Genomic DNA, 18,261 nt, shown 5'->3' with positions numbered 1-18,261 from the left:
GAAGATTTAAGTCAGCTCTACAACCTTGGTGACCTCACATGGATCCACTAAGGTCACACTGAGCAGGACATCTCAGAACTACTCCCACTGGGCTCTGGATCTGAGCAAAATGACCTCTGTGTGTGGTTGGAGCGGGGCAGAGGCAGGCTCCCTTCACATGAGCCCTCTGAGACTCTGGCTCTGTACACGATGTACTCCCTCTGGCTCTGTCTCCAGACACCACGAGAGTCTCTACTTTTAGATGTAATGCATTCTTAGAAGCCATGTCTTAAAGTGGATCATTTTAAGAACGAATTCTAACTCTTGTGTTAGATTTCTCTGAGCAAGAGGAAGAAGCTGACAAATGCTAAAGCTGTCAGGAAGTGAAGTTAGGTTTCTATCAGGCAGTTCCCAACAAACAGAGGATGCCATTTTTGTGCATTGAAGTGGGTAGAGAGAGAATAAATCCAGAGACAAACCTGTTAGGTGCCAAGTGTTTCCCCTAAGGAAAAGGGTTACTTTTATTTTTAAGGGTTACAATTTAAAACAGCGATTTAGGAAATCCACCCATCAGCCTACAAGGATGTATTTCTTAGAATACCACCTCAAAGATGAAGGTTAATAATTGATTTTGGAGCCTGTTTTTCCTGGTATTAGGTTTGACATCTCAATGGCGATAGGGTAGATCTAAAATCATTATCTTTCGTAATTGCTCACTGTTTATAATAAATAATGAATGTAATGAATACACAATTCACTCAGTTCCCTCAATCTCCTTATTCCCCCCACCCAGTCTACTCCTACTATAGGCAACCATGAATCTGCTTTAGGTTGGTATGGATTTAACTGTTCAGGACATTTCAAATGGAATCATATAACATGTAATCTTGTGGGACTTCTTTCAGTTAGCGTAAGGTTTCCCAGGCTCATCCAGCTTATAACATCTATCAGTACTTTGTTCCTTTTCATGACCAAATGCTATTCCATTATATGGCTCTACCACATTTTGTTTATTCATTCAACAATTGATGGACATTTGGGTTTCAACTTTGAGGCTATTATGAATAACACTATCTGGACATTCATGCATGTGTTTTTGTGTGGACATATTTTCAGTAGAATTAGATTTGGATATATACCAAAGAATAGAATTATTGGGTTGTATATTATGTTAGCTTTCTGTGGCTGCTATCATGACCACAAATTGAGGATCTTAAAAAAACAGAAATTTATTCTGGAGGACAGAGTCCAAAATCAAGGTGTCAGCAGAGCTGTGCTCTCTCCAGAGGCTCTTGGGGAGAATTTTGTTTCACCTCTGGCAGTTTCTGGCAGATGTTCCTTGGCTTGTGGCTACATAACTCCGTTCTCTACCTCTACCTTCACATGGCTTCCTCTGATTCTCTGTCTTCTCTTCTCTTAAAAGGATACATCACTGGATTGGGCCTACCCAGGTAATTCAGGATGATTTCACCTCAAGGTCCTTAACTTAAAATCTGCAATGATCCTTTTCCCAAATAAGTTCACATTCACAGGTTCCAGGTATTAAAATGTGAACATACTTTCTTGAGGCCACCATTCAACTCATTATATATATATACATATATATATATATATATATATATATATATATATATTTTTTTTTTTTTTTTTTTTTTTTTTTTTAAGAAATAAAAGCTTACTGAATACACCACAAGGGAGCAGCAGACAGGACAGCAGAGCAGAAGAGCAGATGCTGTCTGCTCAACTCGCTATTTGTATTTTTTTACTTGTACATTTCATTTGCATTTCTCTAATGACTAATGATGTTGAACATCTTTAGACCAGGAGCTTACTGGTCATGATGTAAAAAAAAGCTTGTGAAGGGCTTCTGGCTGGCTCAGTCAGTAAAGCGTGTGACTCTTGATCTTGGGGTATAGGTTCCAGCCCCACATTGGATGTAGAGATTACTTAAAAATAAAACCTTAAAAAAAGAAAAGAAAGCTTATAGAAGAGAAACCACTTGAGATAGCCTAAAAGGAAAGAGAAGTAGGAAGGAGATATTCAGGGCATAAAGGAGGATGTTGAGAGAGGTTCATGGTGCATGCTGCATATTTGGGCACTAGTATACCATCTGGTTTACCTGGATTGCAGGGTTTGGGGAGGAAAATAAAAGCTTCATTCTGTTGTAGAGCAGACACCATCTCTTTTATACAGCACAATGCCTAACACATAGGAGGCACTCAGTAAACACTTGTGAATGACACTGAATTCACTTTACTGGAAGAGAGTGACTTGGTGAAGACTTACTCCAAGTAAATGCAGTGTAAAGTCTAAATAATCATACTGCTTCTATCAGACATTAAAACAACAGGCATAGATAAAAGTACAAAATGATTTCATCTTTATAACATTCTGGGAAATCTTGGGAGGGCCAGCCTCCTATTTCCACCAGCAAATAAGTGGAAGGCTAAGGCAGTTACCTTGAGATTCTGCCAAACAAGAGGGAAAATCCAGCTCTGCTTTTATCTTGGTTTTGCTACAGGAAACTATGCAAATTGCCCAAGAATGGAATGATTGAATGTGGGGTTAAAACCACAATAAATTGTTCATTAACATTTGAGATTGATCCAGATAGTTAAAGGATGTAAAGTGTTTTATTTGGATTCTTATTAAGATCAATGCTTTGACTTACTTTAAAATTTGAAAGAATGTTTTACAATTTTCTCAAAACAAGATCTCTTAAATTGTTTTTCTCCCCTCTGTAGAAAGATTTTGTTTGTCTGGAAAACTGTATTTAGTAAGTAAATAATTAGTTTTCTCATGAGACAACCGGTGTTGATGTTGCCAACCCAAAACAAAGTTGTTAGCCTATACAGCCTCATCTCACATAAATTAACAATTCCTTAGGCTGATCTGTTCTGAAATAATATTAGTTTTCAATTCCCTATTGCAGCCTTTAACACCACTCCCTCAATACATAGCCAAATACATCTTTTATTATCATGAATAGGATCTATGTTGTTTTAATTCTTTGTAAAAATTTTTCTAAAGATACATCTATTCATTTTAGAGAAAAAGAGAGTGCTTGCACACAAGCCAGTTGTGGGGAGGAGCAGAAGGAGAGGAGATAGAGAATCCCAAGCAGATGCCCCCCTCCAAGTGTGGAGCTGGATGTGGGGCTTGATCCCAGGACCCCAAGATCATGCCCTGAGCTGAAATCAGGAGTCGGAGGATTGACCAACTGAGCCACCGAGGCACCCATTTAATTTTTAAGTTTTAAATTTCTTTTTTTGAGAGAGAATGAGAATGCACAAGCAGGGGTGGGGTGTGAGGAGAAGGTGGCGGGAGAGGGAGAAGGGGAGCAAAAATCTTAAGTAGGTTCCATGCCCAGTGTGGAGCCCAACTTGGGGGCTCTGGATCTTTAACCCCAAGATCATGACCTGAGCTGAAATCAAAAGTTGGGTTCTTAACTGACTGAGCCACCCAGGTGCCCTTATGTTGTTTAAATCTTTAAGAAATTAATTCAGTATTTTTTTATTGCTAATTTTTTATTCATTTGACAATGTAGATATTTTTACTAAATTCCAATGCTCAGCCTTCACATACAAATGAGTAGTTGGGTGTGTTTGAATTTGCTCTGCCACAGTCAGGTTGGAAGAAGCTTGAGGTTTCTGTATTTTTTTTTTTTTAATTTATGATAGTCAGAGAGAGAGAGAGAGAGAGAGAGGCAGAGACACAGGCAGAGGGAGAAGCAGGCTCCATGCACCAGGAGCCCGACATGGGATTCGATCCTGGGTCTCCAGGATCGCGCCCTGGGCCAAAGGCAGGCGCCAAACCGCTGCGCCACCCAGGGATCCCTGTATTTTTTTAAATCAAGATGTGGCTCAGCCATCACTCACAGGTGCTGGCTGCATCTCCAGTCTCAGGAGAGCCAACACCTGTCTCCTTCCTTGGGACCATCCAGGAATATTGGAACAGCTGAGCTGGCTCAGCAGCTTAGAGCACAGACCTCTGGTCTTTAGACTATGATGCTGCTTGTTGCAAATTGACCTAAACCCATGAAGTTATTTCTCATTGTCAGGTAGATAATGAGAATCCAACTCTGACCAGAGGTGAGAGCCATACGTTCCCTCCCACCAACCTTGCTACTAGGTACATCTACTGCAATGAAAACAGGTCTGAGAAGAAATTCTGCATGCATATGACACTTGCTAGCAAGCAGGCAAAAAAGAATGGCCATACTTGCAAGCTCCAGGAAAGCCCAGCCACCGTTCCTTGCAAGGAAGCTTTGCTAGCAACACATGTAGTTATCATCCGTTGGTAGGGTTGGCCAGCCTTCCAACTGGCTGACGGAACTTTTTTGTGCTGTGCAAAAAAGGGATTTCTGGGTCTTTGAAGTCACTCTAAAGTATACTGGGCTCTGGGCTCACCAGATTCTCAGATCTCTTTTATTTAAGAGCAGGAATGCCCGTATGGGAAAGTTCTAGTTAGTACACATATCCTGAACATCCCCTATGCTAATATTGTAGACCTTCCAGTGTCAGTTCAGGTGAGCAGGACTGACATGCTCTTAGTAGCCACCTCTGGAATAAGGACTCTGGATTAGGATCTTGCAGTATGTACTAAGCACTCCCGGAGTGCGGATTACTGATTTCTTCTAGGGTTAACCACCCTTGAGATGCATATTAAAAGCAATCCCTATACCCTTGTTTGTTTCCCTGTCCTTATTGGATTTTTTTTTAAGTGACAGCCAATATAACCTCCTCTGCTCCCAGTTCTTCCTGAACTCTGGCTCAAGGTCTCCAACTTGAGGGCCTCCCTTGATGACAAGCATGGGGACAGAGTTCTCTGCCAAGACATCCAGGCTGTGGGGCTGCATGGCTACTTCTCCGTCCCCAGACAGGTCCCACCACCCCAAGACTCTAGGTGTGATGGGCACAGGCCCCGGACATCTTGGGTCCCAGCATACCTGTCTCCCCAGTCTCTCTTGGAAGAACCATCTTGTGGGTAGGGCCCCAAGAGCCCACACCTTCCCCAACACTGCCCCTGTGCAGGGCACTTTGGAGGTCCAGAGCAGCCTGGAGAACTTTTTTTTTTTTTTTTAACTTTTAGCATATTAAAAAAAAGAAAAGCTATGCCAAAACAGGGTACAGAACAGGGTCACTTTAGGAATGTTTACAGGTGACAAATAACTTTTAACAAATGCAAACACCACTGTAACCTCATCCAGGAATAATGTCTGAATTTTAATTTACGGATTCAATGAACATGAGGCCTTGGGCAATGGGCCCCGTGACAGGCCCGCCCTCTGGCCTGGACTTTGGAAACCAAAGGCCTCTTAACTGTCCCCTGGCCCAGGTGAAGCACAAATGCCCAGATCCCACGGTTCTTGATCCCATCTCAAGCAAAGGGGGAAACACTTCTACTGAGAGACCCAGTTAATTTATGCAGCAGGTTGTCCTGCCTCACAGGAGTGGCCCTCTCCTGCCACCATCAGAGAACTCCTGACTTCCAACTTCTTTTCCATTTACCCCAGGGACGGATTGGAGGCTACGCTAGCCACATGCTTTTTCCTGATTTTTTTTTTTTTGACCACCTAAGTGTTGCAGGGCCCCTAGGATCAGTGGCATGTAATTTGAGAAATTGTGGAAGTTGGTGGGTGGCTGGCTTCTTAGTTGAATCACAGAATGAAATGGAGTTGTGAAAATTCATTAATGAAAGACAACATGGTTCATAGTGGAGGTGGGAGGCTAGCAGGGAGAGCTGTCATGCCCCATCACTCCTCTGTGATTACAGACCCAACAGGAAGAGATGTGACTTGCAAGTCCATACATTAGGTATTGCTTGACTATCCTAGCAGGAAGAAGGAAAGTTTTCCTTCTTCCCCAGCAACAGCCCAGCCAATGAGGGACAGTCACAACTAAGCCCCTATACTTCAAACTCCCAGTTTACTCCAATGGACTTTGTGTTTATAACAATACTGCCCCCTCCCCCCATAAAAGACCATTCCTCTCCCTTGGTCTGGGGACTTGTCTATGATTTTTTTAGTATCCTACTTGTCCTGGTTTACAATTCTCTGCTATTCCTGAATAAACTCACTTTTGTTGGCAAGATAACTGGAAGTTTTATTTCTGAGGTTAGCAGAGCTCAACAAAAAGGCACACATGGTAACTAGTCAGGATTGGAGATGATAGGTACATAAGTAGGATACGTGCCTGGGGACTGAGGCTCTGGTAAGTGCCCTAATCTAGGCAGAAGGCACTTGAGTATACTTTGTTATCCTTTACAGGGTATTCTTTTCAGGGTGCCTGGCTGGCCCAGTTGGTAGACAATGCAACTCTTGATCTCAGGGTCATGAGTTCAAGCCCCACATTGGGGGAGCCTACTTTTAAAAAATTGTAAATAGTGTTGTGTTCATTGTTCTTTAAATGGTGTATAGTGCATTTCAAATCTTTTAAAAAGTTAAACAAGTTCTATCTCCTTAAATCCCTTTAGAAACAAAAGGAGGTATAAATAAATGAAGTGAATATGCAGATAGATAAAACAATGTTTTCTCTGAGTGCTTCTTTCTCTTGTAGAATCTGGTCAATATTTCCAACGGAGACATACATGTGCATATCTTACCCCCTCAAACCAAATACTTTCAGATCAAGTATGTGAAAAAGGTAAGCATGTCCAGTTGCCTCTTCTCTGTGGTGTTCTTTGTTGAGTTGTGGCTTTCTGTGTGGTGGATCTATTTGGGATGGGTGTGTAGTGTGCTGCTTCTACAGCCCTGCTGTGTGCCCTGAACCCACTTGTCTTCTAGGAACACTGCCTTGTCCCCGGCTTGTCCCTCACAATCACCATTACATTTTCTCCAGATGAGTGGCGATACTATTATGACTGTATTCGGGTTCACTGTCAGGTAAGTTTTCTTAAAATTGTTTTTTAGGGGGTTAAGGGAGGGGGGGATGTCAAAACCTATATCCTGAAGGAAGAACAAAGAGGAATGGAATGAGAACTTTGTGTAGTTTTTCTCTGGTTTCTCGCCCAGTGCATGGGTTCCTTGGGCAGCCAGTATGAGTGGCATAGAGGGTCCTTGTCCAGTGACATGGGTTCCAGGTACAAAAGCCACCAAGAACAAGGACAGAGCCATGAGATACCATTTGCTTCAGGTTTTCTGTCTGCCCTGGCCCAGAAACCTTATTTATCATGCATGTAGTGCTAGGAGTCGAGAAAGTCTTTTTCAAAGACCTTAAATAAACTCCTTTAAGTGCTATGCTACCAAATTAGCAACACCCCCGAATTATGATGGTAAACCCTAGGGACTAGATGGTGTCATGTAAGAATGTCCTCAGAAGCAATTCTGGGGGTCTGCAGGGAGGAGCCTGTGTGGCCTGACCCCAGATGGCTGTGCCATGTGAGTCCCTATGAGACTTTTCTAGGTTGCCCAGTTCATCCTGTGGCCTCCAGCCAGAGCCAGCTCTGCATGCTGTCAATCCCTTTCTCCAGACAATACCCCCTACGCTTCCCTTTGCTCTCCTAGGTCCTGCTCTTACAAGTCAAGAAGCCTTAAGATGAACTAAACTTAATTTTTTAGAACTAAAGTAGAAGAGTATGTTTTAGTAACCAATGAGTTTCAGTCTTTAAAAAGAAAATTAAAAAGCTAAACTAAAAACAAAATTAGATGGGATAACTAACAGCTCAATATCCATCTTTTTATATCTTGAGAGACAGTTGAGCATCTGCCTTTGGATCAGAGCATGATCCCGGAGTCCCAGGATCGAATCCTGCATTGGGCTTTCTGCTTCTCCCTCTGTCTATGTCTCTGCCTCTCTCTCTGTATCTCTCATGAATAAATAAATAAAATATTTTTAAAAAATAAAAAAATAAAAACAAAATTAGAGTATGCTTTCAGAAGGAGTATTTGTACCAAGAAGATGAATCTCAGGGACAGGTATGGTACAGAGTGCCAGGGCACATCTCCTGCTACTCAATGGTAACGCTAATCATACCTATCTGCACTTACACAGTGCTCTTAACTCTTTCAGGCCATCATCTGCTTCAATTCCTAAGAATACCTTTCAAGTGAAGGCAGAAATATTCCCATTTTGCAAAGGAAGAAACAGGCTGGAGAGGTCTTGTTCAAGGTCATATATTAACCAGGACAGCCAGCAGCCCTCTGTACCCAATGTCAGTTCCTTGTTGACCAACGGGTGTTGTCTGGATCAGCTAACTCTGTGATGGTTTCTATGTCTCAGGCTACTAAAGATTGTGTTTGCTTATAATTTTCTCAAATAGAAGCAGGTAGATTACTGTCTTTGTATCTACATGAAGGCATCATTATCTTTAGCTTTCCTGGGTAATAATGAATACTGCTTGGAGGAAATGTACTTAAAACTTTCTACACTTGGTTTATAGCTAGGAAAGCTCAGTATTTCTAATGTTATAAGTAAGCACTCAGGTTTCTCCAGGAAATATTTTTTAGCGATAGAAAACAACATAAGAAATAAAGTATCTACAAGTTCATCTTTGAAAATTATAGCCTCCAGTATGGTAAACTTCACCTTCTTTTCCCCCATTAATTTTAGGGAGATGAGACTCTGCTTATTCCCATCCATGCCTATCCTGTCGCCAACACACTGGACTTTCCCTCTTTTATAAATCTATCCAACGTTCTCCTTGGTGAAAGGTGAGTTACAAACATGAACTACCAAAATGTCATAGGTCATGAAAAGTTAAGAGACATGCATATCGAAACTTAGATTTGTATTTTTCCTAATGCCAGGTTATGCTTGTGGCTGAGTTAGACTGGACTTATAGTTGAAAAGGCAAGACAAAAACAAAAGCCCACATCTAAATAGAAAGGGAATACCCTGGGCCATATAACCAAGAGGTGGATCTTCAGGCATGGCTGGATCTAAGGGTTTAAATCAGCTTGCGGGAACCTGACTCTCTTCATTTCTTGGTTCTGCTTCTCTCTGTGCAGGCACCTTTCACAAAAGACTCCCCTATCAGGGGTAAGAAAGCTGCCAGAAGTTTCAAATACTATTGGCAATGGGGGTGGTAGGGGCTAAAGGGGTTGGGGGTGTTCAAGCAGAAGTCCCTGGATTAAGTCTTATTAGACTAACTTGGATCACATGCCCGTTCATTAACCAATCTCTGTTTTGAATGAGAAAGCAGAGAGAATAGAAAGTCATTATTCAAGCGAAATCTCAGATTCCTCACCTCTGTCTTATTGGAAAAATAGTTAAAGATTCCAATTGTAATTTAAGATATGTCTTGGGTTTGTTTTTTCAGTAAATATTTATTAAATACCTACTACCTGTCTCTCGAGATCTAAAAAGATGGATATTGAACTGTTAGATAAAGATATATAATGACCACGCCAGTTGTTAATACTTCTATACTGGTTGGGAAATATATAATGTCCTGAGCTCTCCTCCCTCCATAAATAAATAATACCTACAAAAAGATGTCTAATCATCTGTAAGGTTTGAATGGTAATAATATAATGAACACGGGCTTTAAGACATAAAACATGACCAGTAACTTTGCAGCTTCTACTCAGAATTTTGTGATAATCATTTCTTTGATTTAATAGTTTCGACACATACCTACGCAGCTCTAAATAACACATTGTTTCACATTGCCAGTGTGTGTTCTTTATATAAATGGAATCATACTGTATGTAAGTTCTTCTGTAAGTTGCTTTTTTTTATTCAACATTGTGGTTTTGTGGTTTCGCCATGTTAACTCACCACTACTGGGGTCTCCACTGAATGGATTGACCATAGTTTTTTTATCTGCTTTAGTTCAAATGAACCTATGGGTTGTTAACACTTTTTTTTTTTTTTTTTTTGGCCATGACCAGCACTGTTGTTATATATTCCTGTTTGTGGTCTGGGGCACGTATTCTAGATTTTCTCCAGGGTATACATCCAGAAGTGGAATTGTAGGTCTAGCACGAGTTCCATGTTAACTGTGTAATGCCAAATTGTTTTTCAGAATGGTTGTACCCATTCACAGGCCCACCTTCAGTGCATGAGAATTCCTGATTTCCTGCGTCACTACCAACAATGGGTATTATCAACTTTGACATTTTCACTGACATATATTCTTGGCCTCTTGCTCTCCCATTCCTCTATTTATTTTCCCCTGACATTTTCTGCCAGAACTCTATCCCATTGTTTTCCCCTTTCCCTCCTCAACCTTCCTGTCTTCACCCAGGCCTATTAGTACTAAGTGGTCTGCAAAGGTGAATCCCTCCTGGCAGGACCCACCCACTCTATGTGTTTTGAGGCCAAACATAGCTGTTTCCTTTAAATGAGCGAACATAGCAACTTTTACAAAAACCCAAGTGGAAGGAAACAGATAGCTTCCTAGTTCATGATTCCTTCCTTCCTCCCTCCATTCCTTCTTCCTTTCTTCTTTTCTTTCTCCCCTCCACAAATTTCACATTATGTTTTGTTTGGATAATAAAGTAGGCTTAGGAGTTGAGTACAATGATCTAATAAGCTGGTGGAAACGATGTGGCTTGTAATGCAAACATTAGTCTTCGTTCTTAATACATAAATCTAGCAACTTCCCTAGAAACTTGTCCCAAACTATTCTGAACATAATGCCCTTCATTTATAATCGAATGAAAATCTCAGCCAAACAGTTTATTAAACCAAGTTATTGTATATAGTAGTATGAGATTTTTAAAAATCCTTCAAAAGACAAGCATGCTCCTCTTTTCCTCTAAACATTCTGGCAGCAGGCAATGTCTTCCCAAGACTTAATGCACTTTACTTAATGGCTTTTTACCAACTCTTAACCATCCAAACTGTCCTCTGCTGCATTCATTCTTTTTTTTTTTAATATTTTTTTTTAATTTATTTATGATAGTCATACATAGAGAGAGAGAGAGAGAGAGAGGCAGAGACAGAAGCAGGCTCCATGCACCGGGAGCCTGACGTGGGATTCGATCCCGGGTCTCCAGGATCGCACCCTGGGCCAAAGGCAGGCGCCAAACCGCTGCACCACCCAGGGATCCCCTGCTGCATTCATTCTTAAAATGTTGGGTAGCAGGACGGAAGGAAAGCATTTGAAAGGGCTTTCACCTGAAATGTTCTCAGTTCTTTGTGGGCTACTTTGAAGGTTGAAGGTATCACCTGAGTGGGTTCCTTATTCAGCATTCACTCACTCTTCAGAGGTTTACTGAATGCTAGTATGTGCCAGGCACCACATTAAGTATTGAGTATGCAGAGATGCTTTTGAGAGCTGATACCATGACTAAGCAGACAATTCTAACATCTAATGTGGTATATTCAGAGGAAGGACCTAACCCAGCACAGTGGGAAGTGAGTCGGGGGCAGTCAGGATGGAGTAGCTCAGATACAACTTCCTAGAGGAGAACATGTCTGAGCTGAGTTTTTGAAGGACAACCAGAAATCAGCCAGCAGAAGAAGGAAACAGAATAGGAGAAAAGAAGGGTGTTCCAGGCAGGGCTAGCTTGCCCAAAGTCAGAGGTGTGAAATGGCACAGCACATTTAGGCCTGTCCAAAACATTCATGCAACTGTATGTGGATTGCAAGATCCATGGCAGGGGAAGCAGGGCAGGGGCTGAGCAAGAAGGGCCTCATAGGCTTTGCTGGGAAATTTTAGATTTTTACTACTGAAATATTTAAGGACGGTCAGATCCACTTTTCAGAAACCTCACTCTGGTGACTGGGCCCATGCAGGGAATTGCAGGGGGCTTGGCCAGGACCATCCCCACCCCCCTACTCCCCCAGGACACCTGGGACAGTTTAAACATAGCCATTAGTTGCAAATATGTATATGTAGCAAGAGGGTCTCAGGCCAGTTTTTTTTGAAGCAGAAACAAGGATTCCTTGCATATGACACATTAAGGTGTTACCTACAAATGACTGAAGGATAGGGATGGGGGTTGCCCAGATCCCAGCCAAGGGTATTTCACTGGTGAAAGGCCAAGCAACAGCAGTTCCAGAGCTGGGTGATGAGTACACCAGCTGGGGAAGGAGCGTGCCAACAGCATCTACTAGAAACCTACAGCAAGCAAACTGGTCCTTGACTTAGATGTCCCCTCATCAATACTCCATCTGGTTTCATCTAGCTCTGAAGCTGTACTTCTGACTGATGGTGTGGATTCCATAACCAGTTAAGCTGATATGAGCTGTACCAGGTGACAATCTCCTGGTGGACTGTGCTGTAACTGGGTAGTGCACCAGGTTAGCTGTCTCCAGGTTGCCTTCCCTCCCCAGGACAGGACAGGGCCTAGGGAGGAGGCTTCTCTCCATGGCACAGCAAGAGGCAGGTCGGGGAGTGGTCTCACCACACATAAGCAATAATATGAGATCATTGTCTGCAGAAAAAAAAATTTTTTTTTAGGATTTTACTTATGCATTCATGAGAGACACACAGAGAGAGGCAGAGACAAAAGCAGAGGGAGAAGAAGGCTCCATGCTGGGAGCCCAATGTGGGACTCAATCCCAGGACCCCAAAATCACGACCCGAGCCAAAGACAGATGCTCAACTGCTGAGCCACCAAGTGCCCCTGCAAAAAAAAAATTAAAGACAACAAAACCTTCTAGTAATCGGTCTGCTTTTGAATATCACCATGCGCCAACAACTCTAAATATTACCGGTGATGAAATACTCCTCCCTAAAGGGCAGACTTGCTCCCAGCCACCGCCCAGACACACGGGAAGAAGCAATCACCTCATTTGTGATCTCTAGTCTCCCTGAAGCCTCATTTTTGTTCTTATCACAGTGTTTCCAACCCCCCTCCGGGGGGCCCATTGGACCATCTCCAGCGGTGCTGAATGCAGTGGGCTCCTGTTCTTCTTGTGCCTCAGCATGAGGCCCTACCCCCTGTGCCCATGAACACCCCCAACATGGCTCCATTCATTTCTGCAGGGGCTGCTTGTGAGATCAGATTGGGGGTGGACGTGGGCTGAAGTGGATGCATTGCCCATGCTGTGCCCTACACTTGTCCCAGCTGCCTGGCGGCTCCTGTGTCCCATCTCACCCATTTTTCCTCCCCACCCCACCCCACCCTGGGGCAAATCCAGCGAGCAGCTCCTTCTGCTTTGTCACTCTCACCCATGCATCACCGTGTCTTTCAGAGATGGGACCCCTGGCTGCTTGCCATCTGGCTTCTGGCTCTTCCTGTTCCCATCATAGCTGTTCAGCCTTAGCCTTTCCATTTGTACCTCCTCATGGGAAACCTAAAGCCCAGCATGGTTTTCTAGGGAAGTTTTAGATTGTTGGAAGACAAGGAAGAAGTGGTCAACCAAATAAGTAACCTTAAAAAAATCAGAGTACTTTCCTAGTAGGGGCGCCTGCGTGGCTCAGTTGATTCAGCATCTGACTCTTGATTTTGGCTCAGGTCATGATCTTGGGGTCATGAGATTGAGCCCCACTTTGGGTTCCGTGCTCAGCATGGAGTCTGCTTGAGATTCTCTCTCTCCTTCTACCCCTCCCCTACACTTGTGCACACTCTCTCTTTTCCTTTCTCTCTAAAATAAATAAATCTTTTTTTAAAAAGAGTACCTACCTGTAGAATTGTTCTGAGGATTAAACAGGTTAAAATAGAACATATCAATAGTTAACAATATTTGAAAGTTTTTAATACATAATAGTAGTAAAAACAGCACTTAGCATGTAGCTACTGATTTGTGGTAGCTATCACCATCATCATCACCAAAGAGATTTTTCCCTAAGTAACACACAAGTGAGACCCAGACAGGTTGGCTCACACATCAGCAAAGGTAGACAATATATAGAGAAATTGCAATGAGAAGCTTGGAGTGGGAAGGCCAGTGGCCAAGTTGAAGGTAAGCTTCCAACACTGAGTGATGGGGCTGATAGCCGAGGGGCAAGCTCCAGAACAGCCAGTCAGGGACTGTGCTCCAGCAGAGGAGAGCAGCCCTCTAGCAGTTCCGCAGAGGGGCAGGGCAGGGAGGAGAGTGTGGCTGCAAGTCCAGGAGAAGGTTCTCTTTTTCTTGGCCTTTATACTTAAAAAAAAATAAAATAAAATAAAAAAGGTTTTACTGAGATACAAATCACATATCATAAAATTCACTAATTTAACATGTCCAGCTCAGTGGTTTTTAGTATAGGCAGCCGTCACCACAATCAATTTTTAGAACATTTCATTACCCCAAAAGGAAACCCATTACCCATTTCTCATTCCTCCTTCAAACTTCCTAGTCCCAAGCAAACTCTAATTTACTTTCTATCTCTATAAACTTGCCTGTTCTGGACCTTCATACAAGTGGAAGCATACATTAGAAGAGCTTTTGTGACTGACCTCTTTCACTTAGCATAATGTTCTAGGTTCATGTAACTTACAGCCTCTATCAGTACTTCATCCTTTTTATTGCCATTTAAAAAATATTTTATTTATTTATTTATTCATGAGAGACAGAACGAGAGAGAGAGGCAGAGACATGGGCAGAGGGAGAAGCAGGCTCCATGCAGGAAGCCTGATGTGGGACTTGATCCCAGGACTCCAGAATCACGCCCTGAGCCAAAGGCAGATGCACAACCGCTGAGCCACCCAGGCATCCCTTTTTTATTGGCATTTAATATTCCAATCTGTGCATATACCACACTTTTGGCTACTTTGAATAATACCACTGTAAACATTTGTGTGTATGTTTTTATTTGGAGATATGTGTTCATTTGTGTTGGGTATATACCTGAAAGTAGAACCACTAGGTTATAGGAGAACTCTACGTTTAACATTTTGAGGAACTGCCAGGCCACTTTACAAAGTAACTGCATGCTTCAATTTCTACCAGCAATGTATGAGTTCCAATGGCACTTATATTTGTAAACGTTAGAGGAAAGCAACCATGTCTATAACTAAAGAAAAATTACTGTGCGTTATGGGAAAAGACAACGGTTATGGGAAAACAAATCTAACAGAAGATAGATTCAGAGAATGTGTTTTCTCCTTGCATGCCGAACCCATTCAGACAAAATTTCCAGAAGTTATAGGATCTGCATTTAATACACCAAGTCTGCTTTCTTACTTTGATGTTGCTTTGGGGAGAGGCAGCCATGGTCTGGGTAGCGCCTCTTAGAGGACTGAATAGCCTTCAGTACCTTTCCTACAAGATCATGAAGTAGACTTGTATACATTCATCAACTACATTTTCATTGGCTGGATTGGTTGTAAATTTTCCTTGCTAAAAGTAAATTCCACGTGGACATTTGCCAGCTACCTATAAACAACCATGGTGGCTTAGGATCTGGCAAAATGTATTTTGACAGCTTCTGTAAATAACAAAGAGTTGCATTCCAGTTTCTGTCCAACATCTCTAAACTAAACACTGTGGAGTGCAGAAGACTTTTGGCTCTCTTTCCCTTTTGTATGTTGAAATTCTGCTTTATAAGTAGTCTAACCACCATGGCTGATTAAATTTCATAATCACTTCATATCTGTTACTGTAGATAAAATACAATTTTCTCCTTCCTATAGATGCAAGTAAATAAGAACATGCTTCTGTTAGGTGCTGAAATTTGGTATCTTTTCAAAAAGATTTGTATAGATCCATCAAGCCCTATAGTGTCTCTAGCAGTGTCTATCTGGTACCAAATAACTGGTCAAAATCTATAACAAACACAGTCAGTTGGCCATTTCTCTCCATGGGGCATCAACTGATCTTCCTCGCACCAAAGCTGACTATTAACCTGTTAGTTAGTGTGCTATAGACAAGCTTACATGAAAGTCACCTGGGTCCTCTCCTGGATTCCCTGTCATTTCCGCATTTTCCACTCTAGACCTGGTTGGTGCCATGGGTAAGGCAGTCCTATGGCTCCAAAGCACATGGTACTGTGAGTTCATCTTAGGGCTACAGATGCTGTGTAAACCACAGGGTCACATTAACAATACTGGCAGAGCAGGTTCTTGGCTACACCATTCCCAAGCCAGGATGTTTTTATCTCTGGAACTTCTATATTATAAGTTTAAGAACTTACCAAAGGATGTTTTTCCTTAGGCAGCGAACTTCATGGCTCATTTCAGAAAATGTGGTAGTCAAGGTCAGAATAAGATGTCTAAATGAAACCTAGTTCTCTCACTCCCCTAGAATTGAAAGCATGTGGACCACAAGAGAATGTGTATCCTCAAACTAGCTCTGGGAGGGAAGGGTCGACAGTGAGGGTGATGGGCATAGACAGCTACCAGGTCCCGTTTTGAACTGTGCCAGTAAAGAGCCTCTGTGTGAAGGGCCCATGAACCAGCTCTAACTGGGTTAGAATGAAGGGGTCAGAATGACTACAACATCAATATTCAGAAGGATTTTATGAAGCCCTTCCTACTTAAAGAGAGTAAGTTCACATTTTTAGACTCATCCAGGGAAACACACTCCTTACACTAGGGACTCATTTCTTATGTCCCTAAGCCAAAGTTGACTTGAAGGAGCAGCAGGATTTTATGGAAATATTCTGACAAGGGTGACTTGAGGTCATCGACACACTTGTGCTTTATTCCAATTCCTACTTGAGTTTATTGAGCAATAGTGAACTTATATTTCCAAATTGCTTCAAAATTGGTATTCAGAGAAAAAAAAATCACTGTCACTTACCAATAGCCTGAATTTCTCCTATATGAAAAATTCTACTATATTTTATAGTTAAAATTGCTTTGATTTAATAACCCTTTGCTGACCTACTATCTTGACCCAGCCTCTTTTAGTGAATTTCAGCAAGAAAAGAAAATCATCCCCTATACCATAGGGGTTTATGTTAATAATGAAAGGGCATAAATGCATCCCCCTTTCATTCAGCAGAAGTGACTGCCAACTTGAGACAGCCAACAAAGGGAACTTTCTATGGAAGGCCTGAATTATGTCTTTTTAAAGTTTTTCTTACAAAATGTTGAATTCTAAACTTTTGGCTCCTGGGAAAAGTGATGGAAAGGATAGAAAACTGAAAATGGGGTAGGCAATACTGACCTTTATTAAAGCCCACCTAGGAAACTATAATACTCTGCTTTTCTCCCTTTGATTTTGTACAAATCTGATTTGGAAAACTACTCACTTGGTTTGCATGGGGTTAAGGGACAGAGTGACACCAATGTTTGGCCAGCATCTTGAGCAATGAGTGTGTGTATCAGTGACAGTAATTAAAGGTGGGGTATTTCTGTTGCTGAGGGTCCTCTAGCCTTTGTATACATTCTTGGAATGATTCCTTAAATTCCATAGCACATATATTTTGTGATTTATGTGAAACTACCAAGCTGGTGTCATGGACTAAGCTGTAAGAACTTTAAAATGTTCTACATTTTAAATTCTACAACAAATATTCAGGGTCAGTTCCTAATTCTGATATTTAAGAATACAACATGAGGGTACACCTGGATAGTTCAGTGGTTGAGTGTCTCCCTTCAGCTCAGGTCATGATCCTGGAGTCCTGGGGTCAAGTCCCTCATCAGGCTCCCCACAGGGAACTTGCTTCTCCCTCTGCCTATGTCTCTGCCTCTCTCTGTGTGTCTCTCATGAATATATAAATAAAATCTTAAAAAAAAAAAAAAACACGAGGAGTTTCCATATCTACCCAAAGCACATTTGTGGAAGAAGCAAAGACGAACATGGGATTGTTTTCAATGCTAGAGAGACGCTCTTAAGGGAAAGTGTTTTCTGGGCACCCCTTGTCCTTGTTTGGTTTATGCAGCTGTCAAATCTCATACCAAACACTGTTTGAGCAGCCACATCTGGTCACCACTGCTTCTGTGCTCCATGCTGAGCATCACAGGTTTGTGATACCTGCATACACATATGTGCTTTTAACATGGTTTCCAGAGGGGCACCTGGATGACATACTCAGTTAAGCATCTCAGTTTTTTGTTGTTATTGTCATTTTTTTTTTTCCATCTGACTCAGTTTTTGCTCAGGTCCTGATCTCGGGGTCGTAAGATCAAGGCCCTAGTTGAGTTCCATGCTCAATGGGGAGTCTGCTGGGATATTCTCTCCCTCTCCCTCTGCCCCTTCCCACATGTTCACTCCCTCAAATACATAATCAATCAATCAATCTCAAACAAATAAATAAATAAAATTTAAAAACAAAACAAAATACACTTTCTAGAATGTGATTATCTAATGCTTGTAAGAATACTTAAGGGTAACTAGCAACCAGTCAACTGAATTGCCTCTTTTTTCTTAAATAGGCCCCATCTTTCTCACAAAAAATCCTTATATACTATCATTTCAAGACCAAACTTATTTGCACCTAAGTTGCTTTGCTTTAAAAATTCATCTCTGACTCCTCTTCCAAGTGAGCTTTTTGTTTTAATAATTCCTGATGGGTAAG

General features: G+C 41.8%; 1 protein-coding gene across 1 annotated transcript in view; it reads left to right on the top strand.

Annotated features, from left to right (window-relative positions):
• The window catches only part of CFAP221 (cilia and flagella associated protein 221), a 101,173-nt gene that overhangs the window by 5,466 nt on the left and 77,446 nt on the right, over positions 1–18,261 (top strand). Inside the window, exons 4-6 of the mRNA XM_041739858.1 lie at positions 6,537–6,623; positions 6,764–6,862; positions 8,529–8,629. Of these exons, the coding sequence (XP_041595792.1) occupies positions 6,537–6,623; positions 6,764–6,862; positions 8,529–8,629 (287 nt within the window). The remainder of the gene's footprint in view (positions 1–6,536; positions 6,624–6,763; positions 6,863–8,528; positions 8,630–18,261) is intronic.

This window comes from Vulpes lagopus, chromosome 24 (genome assembly GCF_018345385.1).
Source record: "Vulpes lagopus strain Blue_001 chromosome 24, ASM1834538v1, whole genome shotgun sequence".
Lineage (NCBI taxonomy): Eukaryota > Metazoa > Chordata > Mammalia > Carnivora > Canidae > Vulpes > Vulpes lagopus.
Note: the sequence above shows the minus strand (reverse complement) of the source record. Positions and strands in the feature narration are given on the sequence as shown.